The sequence below is a fragment of the Trachypithecus francoisi genome, unplaced genomic scaffold (assembly GCF_009764315.1).
Source record: "Trachypithecus francoisi isolate TF-2019V2 unplaced genomic scaffold, Tfra_2.0 Lachesis_group0, whole genome shotgun sequence".
Lineage (NCBI taxonomy): Eukaryota > Metazoa > Chordata > Mammalia > Primates > Cercopithecidae > Trachypithecus > Trachypithecus francoisi.
Window position 1 is genome coordinate 91289858 of NW_022681453.1, and position 22349 is coordinate 91312206.

At 35.8% G+C, this 22349-nt stretch overlaps 1 protein-coding gene across 1 annotated transcript in view; it reads right to left on the reverse strand.

Annotated features, from left to right (window-relative positions):
* Positions 1-22349, reverse strand: part of CRYBG3 (crystallin beta-gamma domain containing 3) — a 125229-nt gene that overhangs the window by 27137 nt on the left and 75743 nt on the right. The window contains exons 11-17 of the mRNA XM_033211535.1: positions 21686-21819; positions 18296-18422; positions 12958-13100; positions 12715-12841; positions 11482-11514; positions 5809-5918; positions 2274-2400 (exon numbers count right to left, since the gene is read on the reverse strand). Of these exons, the coding sequence (XP_033067426.1) occupies positions 2274-2400; positions 5809-5918; positions 11482-11514; positions 12715-12841; positions 12958-13100; positions 18296-18422; positions 21686-21819 (801 nt within the window). The remainder of the gene's footprint in view (positions 1-2273; positions 2401-5808; positions 5919-11481; positions 11515-12714; positions 12842-12957; positions 13101-18295; positions 18423-21685; positions 21820-22349) is intronic.

The window sequence follows — 22349 nt, forward strand, 5'->3', positions numbered from 1 at the left end:
TGGCATAGGCAGCAGTATTAGGAAATCTAAGAAAAAAGGCCTATCAATTCCTAAGTACGAAGATAGTGGGGAGAATCACAGAAAGAATCAGAATTAATGAGAGAAGCAGAATAGATAGTGTATCTAGCACTGTCCAGGGAAATGAGACAGAATCTAGAGGGTGTGAGCAACTGGGACCTAGACAGTGAAAGGACTCTCTTTTGGGAGGAATGTTAGCCTACAGGCTAATCGCAAGACATCTACCTTATTTTACCCAAATCTTATGCTCAACAAATAACCTCCCAATGACTAATTCAGTTTCCCTTGTTTTTCCAGAGAGGGGGAAAAAATGCCCAGGACAAAATTCTCAAGCATTCCAGTCACTAGACTCCACTTATTACAAAATACTAAATTGACCTTCTGGTTTACATATCAATCTCCATAGGTCTGATCAACTTAAGGCTTTGGGACCCCTGTTGAGGTATCTTCATGGTCAATCTGCAGATCTTTGTAGGATATCCAACCTCCCTTATGCTCTTCCCATTTCAACACCAAACCTGCTGCTGTAACACGTCTTCGCAAAAGATGTTTCAAATATTTTCAGTATATTATGAATGGCATTAAGATAACTAATGTGCTACCCTTACATAAACTGAATATACTCTTTAACCCATTCTTGAAGTGAAAAGTTTATAGATTTCAAGTCCTTCCCAATAGGCACCTTTGCTTATGCTGCCTGGGTTCCACAGGCCCAAAACTAGGGACATGCAACTCCACATGACAACTTACATGAAAACATCTGTTTATTTTCATCCCAAATTTTTCATTTTACACTTCATGAATCTAAAGGAATTATAACCCTTCAAAGAAAAATAGTAACACTAATTAATTTTGACCCTGCTTCTAAAATGCCCTCCCTAGAAATTTTGTTGGTTTAGTTCACTGGATTAAGAGTTGTACGAAGCCCTTTCAGGATGATACTTTCAAATTCAGACCTCTATCTTTTGCTTTTAGAGTTAACACCAAATAAGTATCTGTCTGCTGATTTGGCCACTAAAAATTGTTTAAAAAATTGCTTTCCAGTAAATGTGGACTACCTTCCAATGTCTTTTCCAGCATTATCAAAGCCTGCAGAGACTTGCCAGATCATATATATATATATATTTTTAAACCAGTTTTCCTCTAACAGACAAGAAGTGTTAGTAGCCACTTATTCTTTCCATGTTAGTATCTACAGAGCCATTGAGAGAGACCAAGAACACTATTTATATTCTTGTTCTCAGCCAAGACTCTATAATTAGTCTGATACCAAGAATACTCTATCCAGGAATGCCTTGTGAAATAGGACGACATGGCTTAGGTTGAGATCAAAGATCCTGAGTATGGCCATTATCCCTGGAGTCAGCTTTGACAGAAAGGTTTGAGTCACTACTACATTATGTAGAGTCTCTAATCAGCTCTGTGTAAAACTGAAGCTTTGACCAAACATATTGCCAAGGAATTGTCATAACTAGATATCTTGAAAGTATCCAAGATCCTCACTACCTCCTCTGCACAGATCCTATTGACCAGGGGTCCAGAATTGATGTCCTGGAGTTGTGATCCCATTTTTCTCACATTTGAAATTCTAAATAAATGTGGTGGAAAGGAAGACCTACTTACTCTGTAAATATGGGCCTCCAAGGTGACCCAGATCATTTTGCACACACCAGACAGAAAGGCCCTGTTCCCAAAAACAGGTTTGAATTTAGAATCTGCTACCTTAGTAGCAGACAAACTGTCATGTGACTTACCTAGTAGAATAATAAAGTGGTCAGGTTATTTTTATACTTAAGCAGCTATAATAACAACAACCATGGTACTAATAGCTAACATTTAAATGAGAACTCACCATATGCTGTGCACTTTATAAGCATCATCTCATTTCATATCCCAGTGGCCTTGTAAGTACTATTGTTATTATTTTATTTTTATAGATGGGTAAGCCAAGTAACTTTGCCAGTGTCACTCAAATTGATTAAAGTATCAAACTGGGAGTTAAGTTGAGGCCTACATTATTCTAATTCTTGAGTTTTACACCCCTGCTTTTTTTAAAAAAAAGAATATCAATGTTACATTTTGGTTGGATTTCATGAGTGGACCTCAGTTTTACAATTGACAAATGAATTATTCATATTTTTCAGATTTTGATATTTCTCCTTTTATCATTTCTTCCAACTTCACATTATCATTGGTGGTAATTAAACGGGACAAGAAAAAGAGTCTTATAAGTATGCATTTTGCAAAGTACTTACATAGTCAATGGGCTTGAGAGATTTGACTTTAGATGCTGGGCAACCGCAGGAAGTAAGGTCAGCATAGAGGCCTTCTTCTAACACACAGTGATTAACAAACACGTCTTCTTGGTAATAGAGGAGCCAGCTAAAAGCCAAGCAGTAAAACATTCAGTCAAATTGCATTCACTTGGCAATACAGGCTCATTATTTTGCTGTGGGAACTGGTGTAGGAGTAGGGCATAGAAAGTGGTGCAGAGCACTACCACACCAGCTTAAAAAAAAAAAAAAAAACAAAAAAACACACACACAACAGCTACCACTATTATTCCTCGACTGTTTATTATGATGCACCAGGCATTAGGCTAGGCACTTTACATATACTATTTCATGGTGTCCTTAATAATTCTATGAGTTAGGAACATCCTCATTTTTATAGGCAGCAAAAGTAAAGATCAGAAAGGTAAGGTGATTTTCCCGTGGTTCCTCAAACTACTCAATGGTAGAGATGAAGTTTGAAATGAGATGATGTATGCTTTCAGCTAAAGACATTCTTTTTATTTAGTGCCTTCACGTATAGTACTCTGGGATTAGATCAGGGTGATTATTAAGTACCTAAACAGATTATAAGCTCTTTTTGGGAAAAATTAAAAATGTTTGTATTCAGTTTAGATGAGCATAGAAGATAGTTTTTTTAAAAAATCACACAAGAGTATATAAAACCTGTCACCTACAAATCTGACAACTAATAGAAAATTTTAAAAAGAAATAAACCCCTTGGAATCTTCAATAGTGAGTTATCTTCAATACAGTATTCATCAAAAGATAGCTAAACACATACCCTTTTGAAAAGAATGAGCCCAAGGGAAAAATTAAATGACTGTTACTAATTTAGTTTTGGTGTGGCTAAGTTCTAGCCCTGTATTTTAAGATCACCAGAACTGTACTCTTGCCAGACCAGTTTAACTTTGGATAACCGTAGAAATGCTGTGTGACATTATAATTTACTGTCATGTCTTCCACTGTAATAAGCATTTCATAGTCAACATTTATCAAAGGTTTCTAGTGTGCCAGGCATAAAGCTAGTGCATTATTCTATTTAGTCCTTGTAAGAAACCTTTGAGGTAGGTATCATTATTACTCCTCCTTTACAGATGAGAAAGCTGAGGTTCAGAGAGATGACTCATTTTGCCTAAAGTTACATAGCTAGAAAATGGTGGAACTGGGCTCAAATCCAGGTCTCTCACACATTCCAGGTGCTTACACAATTGTCATAGTTCTTATATTCTTTTATCCTGCTGTTGTATATTTCCTACATGAAGAGACATGTGTGACTAGTTTGTCCTATTATTCGGTTCAAGAAAAATACATTTTCCTCCAGAAAAACTTCAGTGTTTCTCATTAACAGACAATGATCCTAAATCTTGTAAAATATTTTCTTTTATCTTAGTGGAGAAGGAACTCAGAGCCAAATAATAGTAACAAAATTATTTCAGGTCCTTGTGTGTGTGTGTGTGTGTGTGTGTGTGTGTGTGTGTGTGTATTTCTTATTAGAGTTGCAGATCTCTATTTAACTTATTGTGCCCTACTTTGTGTTTTAATGTTGTAAAACTCACATTTCCTTTTCAGAGGTAAGTATATAAACAAAAACAAATACAAGGAGGCTCAAGGCAGAAGAGCTGTAGGAAATAGGAGAAGGAAAGGACTGCTTGATTTAGGGTTAATCAAGAAGGTGAACAGAAATAATGGAGTGGACTGAACCTTAAAGGATATATCTGAATTATTATTAAGCAGGGGTCACAAACTTATATACCTTCAGGAGACCACACAGGTAATGCAGATTTGAGTAGTGTGCCAGGTGGAAAAAAATTGGGAATGGTGGTGATTATGGTATGCTGGAAAGCACATATGCAGTCTACTCACTACCAGCTAATTACTGACAAAGGCAAAAGCTTTCTCCAAGTCGTAAAATATTCTGATTTTTAAAGAGAAGGTGGAAAACAGCTTCTTCTGAAAAATATCCTAAATGTAAGTATTAATACTTACATTTATATTAATGTATTACATTTGTAAAAATTGTATTAATACATTTTTTTTAACCTAGCGTATAAGCCAAACAAATGACACCTGCTGGCTAGATTTACCAGAGACCTCCAACCTTTGGTATGAAACAGGCATCAGCAAACTACAGCATGTGGGCCAAATCTGCCCCACTGCTTGTTTTCAAACAGCCCATAAGCTAAGACTGGTTTTCACATTTTCAGAGGGCTTAAAATTTTAAAAGAAGACTATTTCATGACAGGTAAATGTTACATACAATTAAAATGTCAATGTCCATAAATAATGTTTCATTGGAATGCAGCTGTGTCTATTGGTTTGTGTATTGTGTATGGCTGTTTTTGTGCTATGTCTAATAGCAGTGTTGAGAGTAGCTGGGATAGAGCCTGTGGAACCCACAAAGTCAAAAATATTCACTATCTGATTCTTTATAAAGTGTACTGACCCCCAGTATAGAAGGTATGGAGGAAAGCAAATGTTAGAAAAGAGAATAGGATGGGAAATGGATAGGAAAAGGAGGCTAATTGATGGTAAGGTCAGGAAAAGAAAGAGCTTGAACTTGATTGGACTGGTACTAGAAAATGGCTGGGAATTAAAGCATTAGCAAAAATATTAAACTGGATTTTGGGACACATAATTGGACTGTGATTTGTTTGGGGTAAACACTAGAAATTAGATGACACTGAAACAGGGGGTAGCTAAGAGACTGAAGTTTTTGAAGTGGAAAATAGAAGGCCCAGGCCTCTAATGATTCAAGGGAGAAGGGAGGAAAACTGACAAACCTAATATATTTTAAAGGAAGAAAAGAGACTTTGATAGGTTGCTGGGTAGATGTTTGATACATAGAGATGCCACTGAACTGTACAATTAAAAATTGTTAAAATGGTAAATTTTATTTTAGCACAGTAAAAAATTTGTAGAATATATTTTAGCTGTGAGAATCACATGTAGTTTCATATACACGTGAAAAATATACAGTATATTGTTGCAATTGGAAGAATATCCAATTCAGAGATGAGAAAAAAAGACCAAAGGAATCATGGGTCTGAAATTTGGTATGTGATCTTGGGAAACCCTAACTCTGAACCTGGTTTCCACATCTGTGAAAGGGGGATGATGAACACTTCGTTAAAAGGTTAAAAAAATTAGGATTAATATGTCTTACTTCTAAAAACACCAGGTATTTTTATCGCATTCTACTGTGTGAGACAATAAATATACAATATAAACATTCAAAATATTTAGGAAATAATCTAAGATCACAGTGAGAGACAAAAATCAAAATGTTCCCTAAGTTGGTTAATCAGCATTCTGCTTTTCTGTATTCCATCATAGCTCAAAATACAAATTAAGCAAAATTAATATAGATCAGTTAGCAGGTAACCAATGCCTGTTGAAGATAAATTTTAAAGATTCACTGTGCATGCAAAAAATATATCTCTGTAAAAGAACATTAGTTATTAAATAACAGCAGAAAACACTAAGTAAGCATACTTACCAACCTCGAAGAACTTTAAAAGAACATGGTATGAGTGAAGTCAAATCAGAAGTTTCTTCTGTAAAATCTATACATTCACCTTGGAACCCTGGTTTACTGAATACTTTGAGCTACAAGAACAACAACACAACAGTTAAACAGAAAAAAAATGGTCTTAGATGATCAAAAGCAAATAAAAACCTTTAATTTCATGAATTTATAAAATGTAGCAAAATATCAGACTCATGTTTTATCTATTATCAATGAATTCATATTAGGGATAATGATACGCTCCTTAAACTTGCTTTCTTACATGTTTTCAGGAATGGAATGTCACTGTTGGTTTACCATTTTCTTGCCTCTCTTCCACCAAATTGTGGGAACAGAGGCCTAGAAAACAATTCTACCTATAAAAGAGTACATTAGAGTCCTTCCTCCACTAACATGTGGTCCTTTATTCTCTCAAACAATCACTATGCCCTATGTTGAGACCAGATGTATAAAATAAGAAGAAATTTAGTGCTAAACATGAAAGAGGCTTAGATTAGTATAAGGCTCCATGGTTAGATGCTTCTCTCCCTAGCTCTTCCTGATCCACAGTTAATATAAGAAGAGGAGAGCATGAGCGCACGCCCGTAAGCAAGCACGAAGAGTGCCCAGGAGGGCACACGAGCAGATGGCAGAGGAGACAATAATGACGGGATTAGTGGAAGATTTATGGTGAAGAAAGAAAGATATCTGTGTCATGTATTTCAGCTTACAGGCTTCGGTTTTCTGATAAGAATACCTTAAATGTGCAGCTTATAGTTATATACAACTACATTTCTACTTTAGTCAATTTTGTCGGGAAAAATCCATGAAATCTCAACTATAATTCCCTTTAGACCAGATATATAATAATCTACAACTCTGGTAGCCTTGAATCTACAATAGGAATGAAAAAAATTAAAGAGCCCGTAAAAATTTCATAATACACTGGAGACTTGGAACAACATGGCCCACAGGTCCACCCTGCACTGACAGGCCTGCACTAGGGCACAGAACAAATCATAAGAGACCATCTGCTCATGCTGTCATCGAGGATAAGGCTTTTCTGAGCAGCTAATGTTCACCTCCCTCGTCTTCCCTTTTCTTAGAAGAATTGTTTCTTGGTTATCTTATTCTGCTCTGACCTTACTTGATCTGTTATCAAAGATCAGTCAAAATCAAGGAGGTGAGAAAACTAATTCCCCATGATCATCTGTGGTTTGTACAACACCACTTCCTACGGTGAAACCACACTGTATTTGGAGCATTAAAACATCAAGGGACTTCTTGCCGTAAGATGTGATCCAGCAAGTTTCTGTTGTAGTCCTTGTCGCAGATACAGAGGATAGCAAAGAAATGAAGTCCAAACCAAGACATACTTAGGTTTTTTAACTTAAAGACATATAAAATGTGAGGCTAAAAAGCAAATCACTTTTAACCTCCAAAAAATGCAGAGAAATTTCTCCTGCATGGAAATTCTTAGTAAAAATTAAAGAAAAGCCACATGAGAAGAGAGACATGTTGTCTTGCTCACTAACTACATTCCCAGTTAATTAGTTGTATACTGCTGAACTGAAGATTTATACTTCACCATTTTCACAATGAAGCCATGAAACATCAAATCCTGGACTACTGATAATGCCAGTGAAGCATATTGCAGATGGTATATATAGTAGCCACCTCCAGTTTTCTGTCTCAGTCTTCATACCCAGAAAAATTAATTAAAATCCATATACACATGCAGAAATCATGTTATAAAGTATCTCTTGATTTGATGGGTTAAAATAGTCTTTGTTCAAACTTTAAAAACTGGGTTAAATGCTTATCTGAGTTTACTAGATGAGATTTGGTATATGATTCACCCAGAATTAGACCAACTCTACAAAAATATGCCTCATTTTGATCACCTTATCAGTCCTCAAAACAGAACAATTCTCATAATAATGTTCTGAGGATCGACCATACAGAAACCAACTCTGAGCTTACTGATTATAATAATTAACTTGTGGTTTCTACTCTTGGTGAAATTAAGTGACAGAGCCTTGGAGAAATTAAGTCCTTGGAAAAACTAGCTGGATAAATGACCATGTTGGCTTCCTTTACAGAACAATGGATAACAAATATACAAAACAACTCAGGTTGCTTAAAACCAAGGGAAATAGACAAACAAGAGATGAGTGTTTTCCAAACTATACCCATCCTTCTGTGCCACGTTGGTATGGCTCAATCCCTAACAGCTCCCCAACTGGAAATAGAAGTGAAGGAAAAAAAGTATCCCTCTGGTTTGCTTTTCACATATATTATTGTATTTCTTTCTTAGAACTACCATTTGAGCAGAAATTATCTCCACTATATTATGAAGATTTCACAGAAATTCTTTTTGCTACATAATTTTCATTTATAATATATGCTAACAATATGTGGTAATATATATCTTTAATATAATATGATAAACTAAAAATGCAATGAACTACTGACAAAACACAGAAGCTGTGCTTACTTATTCTACAATATCAGCATTATTTTTAATGTAATTTTACTTACTCCAATACTAACATAATTTCTATGAGAAACTTTCTTCCCTGTCTAAATAAGACTTTCTCTAGCCCTTTGAGCCTCCCTCATAGAAATATGTTGATTATTAAGGAAAAGTCTTGTTTCTATTCTTCAATTACATCACATCTTTCTCATACTGTAGTGTTATATATTTCTCATATTGGTTATATATTGTACAATGATTTCATTTCCCTTATTAATCATAAAGGTTTTCTTTACTGAAATAATTCTTCCTAAGTATTTCTGTGATTTGGCTCCTATAAAAATGATCTGGTTAAAGTGCTACAAAGAAGTGTTTTCTCTTTACTGCTTGTAAATCTTACTGTATTTGCCTAAAGCTGTCATTTTCCTATCCCCTATACATGAAAACAGTAGCAACAATTATGACAGATCCTGTGATCACTTTAAAATTCAGTGAGGCTAAATTATCCAATATAAGAAAATACCTAGTTGTTTTTCTTGGTGAGAATCATGCATAAAATGGAACAGGGGATCAATATTTAAATAAATCCAAACATTTAATTATATCTGGAAGTGGACTTTAAAAAGATTCTAGAAACAAAAAGTACTTGGCTGAGTCAAAGGGGAGAACTGGTTAGAATTTCTAGAGAATGATGCCTAATTACAACCGCCTCTGAAAACTAAATTCACTGTTATAAGATTTAATCTAGTATTAGATTCCAATATTCAGGACTTGTGGTAAGAGAGACGATGACGATATGCAGATAATACATATTCTGTTTGGTTTTTGTTTGGGAGGGAAATAAAAAAAAAGTCACTTGCTAACGGTGAAGAATTCTATAGCGATCCTGTATATCTTGAGTTGCTAATTAGACACAATGACCAAGCTTCAGCCTTCAGAAAAAAAAAAAAAACATCTTCTCAATAAAAGGTGGTGTACTCTGCATGTTCTCACTCATAAGTGGGAGTTGAACATTGAGAACATGGGCACAGAGAAGGGAACAACACACACCAGGGCCTGCTGGGGAGTGAGGGGTGAGAGGAGGGAACTTAGAGGACTGGTCAACAGGTCCAGCAAACCGCCATAGCACACGTATACCTATGTAACAAACCTGCACCTTCTGTACATGTATCCCACTCCCCCTCTTTTTTTTAGAAGAAATAAAAACAAAAAAATTAAAACAAAATAAAACTTTCCTAATCCCCAAACAAAAAATAAAATTAAAAAATAAAAGGTGGCGTTCCACCAATATCTCAAATAAGCCACATCTCCTCATGATATGTTTCCAGAACAGTCATTAACAATATTTTCAATCATGATAACACTCATAATGTATACTAATCCCTATACACCTACATTTTCTGGCTTTTCCCCTCTTAGGTTGCTTAAGGTTCCCCTTAAAATCACCAGCATAAAAAAATTCCCTCTCTTGACTTGAGCTCTGAAATGAAACTTCCTCCTCATTCCTCAGGGAGAATTAGTACCCCATCTGAACACAGCATCTGTATTGCTAATCTGGCTGTTGTAACTACTGCCTGTTGAAGAGAAAATACTTTCTAGTTATTGAACAGAACCAGTGTGTCAGCCAAGATCTGTTTAAGTAAGTATAAACAAGAAGAATGTCTGAAAATTTGATCCACTGAAAATAACAAGACCTTTGATACTGGGTAAACTAAGAATGTTTTGTTCATGTGTTACTAAATATCCAGTTATCATACACCTGTCAGAAATGCTTATTCCACAAGGCAATAACTTAGCCATACCCAGAAAAATGAAGTGGGGCTGATTTCACTGGGCGTTTTCTGCGGCTTCCTCTCTTCCAGTTAGACTGGAAATACTATAAAGAAAATCCTCCCAGCAATCTGCCCCAAACAAGGAAGTCCATAAAAAAAAGAACAAGGAGGTAGGAGCAGGCGAAACAGAGATTTAAAAAACAAGGCTTTTTATCTGTACTTAGAACTCAAAAAATGTGCAGTTTGAAATAATTTCTCTTTCTTCTATCTACTCATGTTGTGTTGATTCATGTGAAAAAACACTTTAAAAATCCACAGTTGGGAGTTTTCAAAATTTCAAAATAAAAATCTGGCAGGAAGTGTCTCTAAATACAACAACTCAATTATATTCAGAAAGGAAATGTTCCCAATAGGCCTGAGCTAATCAGAAAATAATAAAACCCAAAAGCATTGTGAATGGAAACATGGTTAAACTAAGCTGGTCTGAAATAAACACTGACATGAATATGAAAAACATACACATTCAGAGAAAAACACTGAGCATTATGTAAAGGCAGCAAATGCCAAATATTTAAAAGTAATCACTATATTTGGCTTTCTGACAACAATTTTTCTGAATTTGTAATTTAAAATAAAACAAAGGAAGCAATGTCTCTCACCCCCTCTTCCTTCTATAGTTGTACTGCTCGTATGATGATTATGTCTTGATTTGATGTAAAACCCTGAACATGTGGTTTTGTCAAGTGTGGTCCGTACTAGAAACGTCTCTTTTGCTACTTCTAGTTGTGTATATGGCACTTACTTAAATTCTGAATCTCAGATTTATTATCTAAAAATGGGAGTAATACTGACCTTGTGGACTTATTAGAAACGTTAAATAGGTACAATTTCTAGCCCTCAGTAGAAAATAAACAAATGTTGGGCTCCAAAGTATTGTCCAGTTCCCTTTAAACAATTACTACAGTAGAAATGAATATAGGGTTTCACGTTCACTAGCTCAGAAATATTTGATTATAGGTATTAGAAATACATGTACATAACAAGCATGCCAAGACAGTGACTTTTCCATGGTAAGTTTGCTCTTCCAGAGATAAATATAATATTCTATGAAGAATGTGACACTGAAGAAAGAATGGACGATGGGAAAGAAAGACTGCCAGAAGTTCAAAATGACCCTAAAGTGGTCAGAGCTACAGCTCTGTCAGGAGAAAACAAAAGGAAGTGTGACAAACCCAGTCTAATACAACCACTGACAAAGATGTAAATTCTTCTGCTCATAGATACCAAGTGCAATATAATCTGCTCTGCCAGAGAGACACATAAAAGTTATCTGCAGAAAAGAGAAAGATTTGAGAGAAAGGGTATAAATGCTTTTAGTAAACAATTTAACAATTATAAGAATATTTTTAAACATACCAAATGCGGAGGTTCATTTATCCCAAGTGGTTCCTGAAAACATATTAAAACATTTTCAAAATTGTAATCACATAATCTTAGTTGTCTTTTTGAAAGTTTTGAAAATATCCTTTGAAAAAAAATTTTTTTTCTTTTTTTTTTTACTTGCTTTTCTGAGAGAGTATTCCTCTGTTGTCCAGGCTGGGGTACAGTGACACAGTCCCAGCTCACTGCACCCTTGATCTTCAGGACTCAAGTGATCCTCCCAACTCAGCCTCCCAAGTAGCAGGGACTACAGTCATGTGCCACCATGTCCAATTAATTTTGCTTATTTTTTGTAGAGAGGAGCACTGTGTTGCTCAGGCTGGTCTCAAACTACCAGGCTTTAGCGATCTTTTACCTTGGCCTCCCAAAGTGCTGGGATTGCACACCTGTGCCACTGCAACCAGCTTGAAAAATTTTTTGATGGTTTGACCTATTTATGAGACTCTTTGAATTGGCTATGGCTCTCAAATAGCCTACTGAATTCTCTTATACTAATTTTAGTATTTATAACTAATTCACTTTTAAGTAATATTATAGGTGGAAGAAAAATATGGCCTAGTGCCCATTACAAAGAAGGAGTGTGAATTTCTGAACATTATCTCATGGGCACTCTTATTGTTCTGCAGGGTTTATTATCCAAACTGGCCACACTCTTCTACAACTTCATGAATTTGCATACAAGGAGATTATTCCTTCTTTGTGAAATGCCCTTTCTGCCTAGAAAAATTGCTTTTATCCTTTACACTATCACTCAATTCACCAATACATCCTATTCTGAGGCAAAGTCTTCAATTCTCCAGGCACTGAGTGTTCCCTTTCCCTGCTCCCCTGCACTGCCTACACACTTCATTTTCTCACTAATCATACTAACATTAATTGTCCATACATCTATCTCCTCTGAGAGATAGAGAACCATCAGGACAGTCTTATGCAAATCTTATCTTCAGTGATTAGCATAGTGTCCAACACATCAGAGACACTAAATAAATGCTGTTAAGTGAATGAACTGATCAAATTACGAAGTCATCTCGTTCATGTGTTAATATCTACTACTCTATGGAGTCTACAGAAATTCAACTGCTATTGCATTTTCTTTCTATATACACACATGACATCATTCAACAACTCCACTTTTAAAAAGTGTTTTCCACATATTCAATTGCATACTATTACATGATGCAGCATTGGCTATATTCATACTTCGCTCACCAGTTGGATTGGTCGTATCGACATGATTATATTACTTGATCCTCCCCAGTCAAAAAAGCATTTGTATTTCCCTTTTTCTAAAATGTATTGTTCTCCACAGAAGAACTTTTGCTGGTAGGCAACCCATCTAGTAGGGAAAAAAGAAAAAACAAAAAAATAAAAACAAGTGATATACAATTGAGCAAACAACAATTTTAAATACCAAAGACTCTCTCAAGTTTCTTAGAGGAGGGGGCAACTTACACTCCACTTTTAACATGAATGGATCTTGTTTTACTGCCAAAGCCAATTTCTTCCAAATCAGAAATTTCCTGATTTGTAATGTCAATAAACTTCCCACTTTCTAGGTCAGATTCAAACAGTGTGACAGAAGATTCTATAAAATTCTAAAAGGAAAAAGAGGAAAGTTTAGGAAAACATACATATTCTGTTTTATGGACTGCTATTATCTTAGCAAAATATCACATACTGATGGGGCAATTTTTACATAGATAACTCCAGGAACAATTTTAGATGGCCCCGGAAACAATTTTATAGTTATTACTTCCACATAGTTTAAAGGAAAAACTCAGCCTGAATTACTTTAATTGGGAAGATATAACATTTTTATATAAATAGTTATTTAAAGTTAGTAATTTAAATAGTTCAGTTATATAAACAGTAAATTGCTGAGACTTATAGGCTATCATAAGCAACACTAATTGCCAAGGAAACTAGTCTCACTTGTGCCTAAGGAACAAAAACTATATGAAACAAAAGTAAATAGTGTACTTTGGCAATGTGTGACAGGATTTTATGAGCTTAAATATAATAGGAAAAATACATATAATTTGCTTAACAAAAGATGCTCATTAAAAAATTAAAATGATGATAGGAAATTAGAAAAATTTATAGTAGTCAACACATTTAAAACAAAGACAGAAAATCTCTATGACTCAAATAGACTTTTGGCAAAAGACAAAGTTCATGAAAGAGAAAATAAATATGCAAATGTCTAATTTCATTAGTAACTTAAAGAAATTCAAACTAAAACAATTAGATAAAACTTTCACTTTTTTTTTTTTTTTTTTTTGAGATGCTCTTGTTGCCCAGGCTGCAGTGCATTGGTGTGATCTCAGCTCACTGCAAACTCCGCCTCCCAGGTTCAAGCAATTCTCCTGCCTCAGCCTCCCCAGTAGCTAGGATTAAAGGCATGTGCCACCACGCCTTGCTAATTTTTTATTTTTAGTAGAGATGGGGTTTCTCCATGTTAGTCAGGCTGGTCTTGAACTCCCGACTTCAGGTGATGCGCCCGCCTTGGTCTCCCAAAGTGCTGGGATTACAGGCATGAGTCACTGTGCCCTGCCAGAACTTTCACTTGGCTGGAGTGCTGTGGCGCAATCTCCGTTCACTGCAAGCTCTGCCTCCCAGGTTCCCGACATTCTCCTGCCTCAGCCTCCTGAGTAGCTGAGACTACAGGTGCCCGCCACCATGCCTGGCTAATTTTTTGTATTTTTAGTAGAGATGGGGTTTCACCGTGTTAGCCAGGATGGTCTCAATTGCCTGAGTTCGTGATCTGCCCGCCTGGGCTTCCCAAAGTGCTGGGATTACAGGCATGAACCACCGTGCCTGGCCCAAAACTTGCATTTCTTAAAGAAAGATCTAAAAGTTCAGTTTTGTCAAAACATTGCTGATGCAAACAAGATTAAACATCTATTTTAGAAAATGACTTAAAAAATAGTTTAAAAAGAAACTGTTCACACTCTCTGACCCTGTAATTCCTTTTTGAATTAAGAAGTCTCCTAAGGGAACTAAATGGTGAGAAACTTGTATGCAAAAATGTATTATTTACAATAGTGAAAAACTGTAAACAACGTAAATGTCCAATGGTTTAATACGCCTTTTACTTTAATAAGCCTTTTACTTCATCTGTCACTTGATGGAATATTAAATATAATTAAGAGTTTTTAACCAACTAACAGAATAAAGTCCAGGGTAAGCCCTATGAGATGACTAGATTACTACCATTGCTGCTTTTCTACACAATTAAGTAACTGCCAAAGTCACCTAGATTTAAATGTAGCTCTTCTGCTTGAGACTAAGGAACAATGATGGAACAACCTTAAAAACTGTATTCCATTTTATATTTTAAAGCACTTGCGTAAGTTAGTAGAATCTCAGGTACAGTACTGCCTACTACTAAGAGAACACTACTGAGCAATTGCCTCAGGCCCAAAGATAAGTCTTAAAGATCAGTAATTTGATTACTTTTAAATTCCACAAAATCCCTCAGCTGAGTCCTTGCATTACAATCTCCAGAGGGCAATGTGACATGAGACATTGCTGGAGATCTATCAGATCTAAATTAATGTATCCATTAATTTTAGGAGAAAAAAATGGTCTCCGCTGCATACCAACCCGATGTCGAAGGTCTGAAAAGAGGCCTAAAGTCTGAAAATCGCAACAAAAGCAAATATAAAATTAATCTAGTATAAAACTAGGGAAAAACAAGCACACCAAGAAAGTGTTATTGAGGAAGTCAAGAAATAAAAATTCCCTAGTCCCTGGAGCCTAAATACTGCTATATTCCTTTTAGTCCTTGCCTTAAAAAAAAAAAGAAAAAAAAAATCAACTCCAATGTATTTGAATGACTCATTTGGAATTAGGAACACATTTCTGGTTGTCCACTCCAAAGCACTCCATGACACAGATCACATGATCCCTAAGGAACATGTCCGGTATTTGACCTTTGTAGATCCAGAGTGTTCCATATACTGGAGCCAGGACATGTGAAAACTGTATTGCACTATGCAGCTCTTCTATCTGTCCTCTAGTGTATTTTATATTACTTCAATGGAGATCTAAATACAGTGCTTCACTCTTCCCCAGGCTGGAGACATCTCAGCCACTGTATGGGGCAACAATGTCTCACATCAACTCTACCTATTAAGTCACAGAGGGCTGTCACAACTACAAGAACTTTAAGAACTTTCCAATAATAATGCTGTGTCTGGGGAATATACAATTTTTCTAAGTATAATTTGATAAGCAAGTTTTTAAAGCATGTTCACAATATGTACATATATATTTTATATTGTCTAAATACATGTAGATATTTTAGTGTATTTCATCTGAAAATATTTTAGTGAATGTAAATGTAAATGATAAAGTGTCTGAAAATCATGTATTAATTATATGTGTATATTGGTCTGTAATGTGACCCTATATTTATAGCTACAAATGAAATACTAGTAAGTCTGAATGAAATCCAGTTTTTTATTGTTAAGGTACTTTTTAAGTTTAAGCATTTTGGAGCAATGGAAAATGGATAATCTCACATGGGCTCTAGAGTAAGACAGACTTGCCCTCAAATCACAGGTCTACACTTGGGCACAGTACTTAACCTCTTAGACAATCAGTTTCTGTATCTCTAAGACAGAAATCATAAGAGTCTCCAATTCACAGTCTTTGTGAAGATTAGTACAAATATGCATATAAAGCCATTAGTAAGTTCTTCATAAATGTTAAGATTATTATGAGGATTATAACATCTTTAGCTATGAGCTAACAACTAATATTTTAATTGTTAAAAAATCTAATTTAAGGAGGACAGAAGAGAACATATTGTTTGAAGGGTATTTTTACTTATATATTAAAAAAAAAAAAAAAAAAAAAAACGGCCAGGTGTGGTGGCTTATGCCTGCAGTCCCAGCACTTTGGGAGGCTGAGGTGGGTGGTGGGTGGGTCATGAGGTCAGGAGATCGAGACTATCCTGGCTAACATGGTGAAACCCCATCTCTACTAAAAATACAAAAAATTAGCCAGGCGTGGTGGCGGGCGCTTGTAGTCCCAGCTACTCAGGAGGCTGAGGCAGGAGAATGACATGAACCCAGGAGGCAGGGCTTGCAGTGAGTCAACATTGTGCCACTGCACTCCAGCCTGGGCAAGACAGCGAGACTCCATCTCAAAAAAAACCCCAAAAAACCCCCAAAAAACCCCAAAAAAACCTGTCATCATTTTTGTACATGCCCAAAACTTTTGTTTGCAGTAGTAATTAGCATGTTTGTTTCTGCTATTTTTTCTATTATGTATTTTAGCCTCTGTCTGTATCAAATATCTCCTAATTATTTAGCTATGTAGTTGCAATATTTGTAACTTTCCACATTTTCTACTACTGGGGGATTTCAACTAGTGACTTGGGGTTTGGTCTTTTGTTATGCTTGCTTTAAAGTAATCTTTAGAAGACATCATCAAATTCAGGGATGAACATTTCTAGCATTAGCAATGCGCCACCCAACTTTTTCTTAAATAAGCTGGGAGAGAATTTTAATTATTCAATACTGGGTGGACGATGCTTTGAATAATGAGCCATGATTTCCTCAGTGTACATGGTCACAAATGATCTAAAGCATAAAGAAGGCTCTGTCTTGCTTTGTCTTGCTTACCTTTTAGATATCAAGACATGGCTAAATAAAGAAAAATCCCATGGCCCTTGTGCAGTACAATTGTAGACTACACATATCACAAATTATTTATCTATTGCTCAAGCAATCCCAGTGCCTAATCTTCAGTGGATTGTTTTATAGTTCTTTCAGGTAGAATTAGTTTCCAACTCATTGGGTACAGTCACCAGAAAGATCTTTCTAAGTCATTAATGTAATCATGCTTACTAGGCCTAAAATCCATCAACAGTTCATGGTCAACTCAGGAAAAAAAAATCTGAACTCCTCAATATGGTCCGTCATTATCTGGCTTTAGACTCATCTTTCCAAAGTTCTCCCTAACATCCCGAGTTAACCACATTTCCCTAAATATGGCAAAATTTCGCTTACATGAGGGTTTCTCAATCTCAGCACTGTTAATATTTGGGACCCTGTAATTCTTTGTTGTTGGGGGCTGTCCTTCACATTCTAGGGGTTTGGCAGCAACCGTTGCCTCTGCCCTGCAGGAGTAGCACCCTTGCTCCTGATATGACAATCCAAAATGTCTCCAGACATTGCCAAAGGCCCCCTAAGGGGTAAAATCACCCCCAGCTGAGAATCAATGGCTTATAACCTTGACTTTACACATTTACACATTAACGTGTTAATCTCTTGCTAAACAGGCACCTACCTTTTTCCTTCACCCTGTTCTAGAACTTCTTCACTTGGTTAACTCTTTTTTGAACTTGAAATTTCAGCCAGCTGTCATCTTTTCCACGAAGCCCTCTCTATTCAAGTGGGGATAACTGACCAACTGACCTTTTTCTGGGAACCCTGAGTACTATGTACGTAATACAATCATAGCCAAGCAATACCAAACATTTATATAAGTGCTATCTTCCTTACCAGACTGCCTGCTGTGTAAATGTGGGGGCTGAGTCTGGCCACTCCTGGCATCTAACAAAGAAGGTACTCAAAAAATGATTATGGAAACAATGGGTGAAAAGTTAAAAAAAAATCCGTAATAATCATTGCAGTGAAGAAAAATAGGCAAGTTGCATAAGCAGTTGAGGTTAATGCTCTTCTATTTTATAATCGCATGTTCTATCAGGAGTCATGTCCAATTTTTGTGAACAGATTTTTTAAAAGGTAGAACATTAAGGATAAGGAAGCTAACTCACAGCTTGTAAGTACCGGAAAGACAAGATAGGGCCACTTAATGCACCACAAGCATTACTGTCTTCAAAGTCTCCTTCTTCAAGCAGAAACTGCTGGCCTTTAAAATGTTCTTTTTCATAGGCAACCCACCTAGAAATACAGGGGACACCCAAATGACCCGTTAATAAAACTGTAGTCAAGAAAGGAAAACAGAGACAATCAAGATAAACCTCATAGTGGCTCATCTCCATATTGTAAAAAGCAGCACATTAGTTTTGTTTCATTTACAAAGATAGACAAATGGTGTGTGCTTCATAGATCAATAATTTTTATAATTTGGAGGCTTTTCCCTACAAAAGGTTAATTATAGAACTGCCACAGGGCAATGCTTTTTAAATGTTTATGGTGTGACTTGATACTACAGCACAAGGTGGTCAGAGAACAGTGTGTCAAGTAAATATAATACGAAGTGCATAGAAAGGATACAAATTTACATGGAGCTCCAAAGATAATCATTTTTATTTTACTAATTAAGCCATTCTGGAACAACGGAATGACTTTTTTTTTTTTTTTTTTTTTTGAGGCGGAGTCTCGCTCTGTCGCCCAGGCTGGAGTGCAGTGGCCGGATCTCAGCTCACTGCAAGCTCCGCCTCCCGGGTTTACGCCATTCTCCTGCCTCAGCCTCCCGAGTAGCTGGGACTACAGGCGCCCGCCACCTCGCCCGGCTAGTTTTTGTATTTTTAGTAGAGACGGGGTTTCACTGTATTAGCCAGGAGGGTCTCGATCTCCTGACCTCGTGATCCGCCCGTCTCGGCCTCCCAAAGTGCTGGGATTACAGGCTTGAGCCACCGCGCCCGGCCCGGAATGACTTTTACATGAAACATTTATTCAGGGTTTAAATCAAGCGAATCTGTCACCAGGCTTCAGTTCTAAAACAAAATACAAGATGGTTTATCAAAGAGGAACCAAGAAATTCTACTGAGCTGTTATTAGCCTCAGGGCCCTACATGTATACAAGGACATCTGTAGATACTTACAGGTGAGAAATGTTGGTCCCACTACTTTCTTGACTTCTAATCTAAAACTATCAGTATAAGACACTGATAAATACCATGAGTTATTAAGCTCCTCCATAAAGCTTACCTTTTTATAAGCTAATCCACAGTATCTAATGCAATGTGGGCATAGATGGCTCATGAAACAAGTTGGCCTTCTCGAATCTGCCTTTAGCCACACTGTGTGGTTAGGCTGAGAGGCCCTCCAATAGTGCAGATTCCAAGGGTGACTATTTCTGAGCTCCAGGGTTGGGAACTTTGAAATTCAGGAGCTTGACAAAATAAAGCCTAGGAAGGCTGCCTACTACTGCTTTTTCTTTCTTCACTCCTACTGTGGTTGTGAAGATACAGAAAATATTCCAAATAATTGTTTTCATAGGGCACACAATAGCAGCCATTAATTGTTACTTCCTCTCCCCTTTCTGTAAGCATAGGTATGATGGTGGGGCACAAGGTCCACATGAATTGGAATAAACCTATAAACCTATTTATACATCTCAGTATATCTGTACTATGGAAATGAACTAACATTATTTTATTCTTCAACTATTATATGAAAATAAATTTCACAAAACAACTTCTAAATTCTAAGCTTTATTTTATATAAGTGTGGCTACTCAAAACACGCTTTTATTTATATCTGAATGGGAAAAGAAATAAAAGGTATAAAAGACCTTAAAGGATCGATTAAGATTCACAAATTCATTATATGACAGTCTACTAATCATATACTCAGTTTTTCTTAATAGACTAAGTTTTGGTTAAGATTCACTTTATATATCCATCTGGTATATTTAAAGATAGGTGTTATCTGAGAAAAGTTAAGAAACATTAGTTTTACTTTTCCCAGATTCCTCAAGATGGTTACAGGGATGGAGTCCATGCTACCTACAGATACAATTAAACAACAAAACCAAAAAACGGTAGTAGTTGTGAAAAAATAATCAGCTATTCCTCTTTAAATGGGGACATCACATCTTTCTTCTGCAGTTGTCACAGACAAATGAAAGTTTGTATCCTGCATTACAAGTCATGTTTACTTAGGATTTTTACAAAATATCTATTTAAAAAAGAAAACCTTAGAGAATAACAATGTACACCACACAGAATTTTAGCAGATAATTTTCTATGCAGCAGAAAATTGGTTTTAACCTAAGTCAATCTAGTTAATAGGAAAAACATTTAGATCTCAAAGGGAGGAAAAGGCAAAAATATTTTATAGCAGGGTTAACAAGAAACATGTGTGTTCACAAACCAGATAATATTACAAATAAACACAATAAAAATGTGTTTATCCAAACCATATTTGTTCTTCAAGACCCAAATAAAATTTTTAAATTGAAGGACAAGGAAGTGATTAATATATCAGACTAATAATTGATATAATCTACATATCCAGCATATATAATCTCTTACATTTTTATTTTGACTAGTATGGCTATTACTTAATTTACTGCCAGAAATTGCAAAGTCTAGTTCTCTAAATGTAGACCCTTGAGTGAGCTCAAACAATTCACTTAACTTTTGTGAATAAAATATTTTAGTAGCATCTTTTACTAGAGTAGCTATTAGCAAAATTATATGATGTTACTGCACATATCAAGAGATACTGATAATTAAAACAAATTAACATTCCCAAAAAACCAATGTATCAACAGAGAGACAATAGAATGTTTCTAGAGAGATTCCAGCATTGTGTTGACAATGATAAATAAACAATGAGGACAGTTTCTTCTTCATTGTTTCACCTGCCAGGATACCAATATAAAGGTACATCCCAGGCTCATCATAGATTTGGGAGGCTTCTGCCGCAGTAACTGCTGACTAAGACTGGGATGGTAGCAATGATGGTTACACTTGGGATTATATCCAGGGGTTCCTAGAGAGCTTCCTCAAAAGCAGTTCAGAGTCCGGGGGGCAACCAATGTCAAAAATCCTTGACTTTGGAAACATACAACTCAGATCCTTTTTTAACAAGGGAAGGCTCACTGCCAAGGTCCTTGGTACGTAAGTCAAGTATGATCAACAGAATAGTGGATAAAAACTGGGGCTCTCATTCACGTTCATAACTTGTGAAAACCTAATTTTATTTTGCAATTCTTATAGTCTATCCTGTGTTCAGAAATACAAGGTGTTGAAGTTTTAGAAACTATTTTCTACATTTAATAGATCTCAAAATCTTTAATAAAAACAAGAGTCCACAGAAAACCATAAGTAACTAATATTTTTTACTTTTCATATTACAGAAGAAATGTATATTTTTAGATTAAAAACGTTGTTTTTGCTTCACTTAGCACATTTTTGTGCTGACCTTCAAGAATAGACTACTAGAGCAAATATTAAAAATACGATACTCACACTCCACCAATGACACGAATTGATCCAATTCTGTGAAAATCTCCATCATTTTTCAAAAAGTTAGGAACAGAATCTATATGCTCACTAAACTCTTTAGCCTGTCCATGGAAGTGAGGTTTTTCATAAATAATAACCTGAAAAAGTATTTAACATGTTTATATTTTAGTATAGATACATATTTACTTAAGTGACACCAAAGACCACAAAATGTACAGGGACTACTATCTATTTTTTTAAATTAATATGAGGAGAGTTCAAAAAGTTCATGGAAAAGGTGTATTACAAAAAACTATGCATGGATTGCAAAATTTTTTGCACCAAAATCAACTCCTACTAACTTGTTATAACACATCTGAACAGGATCTAGTTTGAGGTACTAAGAAGAATGAAACAGAAGTTGGAAAAAAGCCCCTATCAGAGCAATACAAATTTTGCTAAAATTGAAGCAAGAATAAACAAATTTATGGTGAAGCTTGGGTAGAAGAATGGTGAAATCACTGATGATTTACAAAAAGTTTATGGAGACAATACCCCAAGGAAATCAGCAGTTTACACATAGATAACTCATTTAAGAAGGGAAGAGATGATGTTGAAGATGAAGCATGAATCGGCAGACCATCCACATCAATTTGAAAGGAAAAAATTCATCTTATTTGAACTCTAG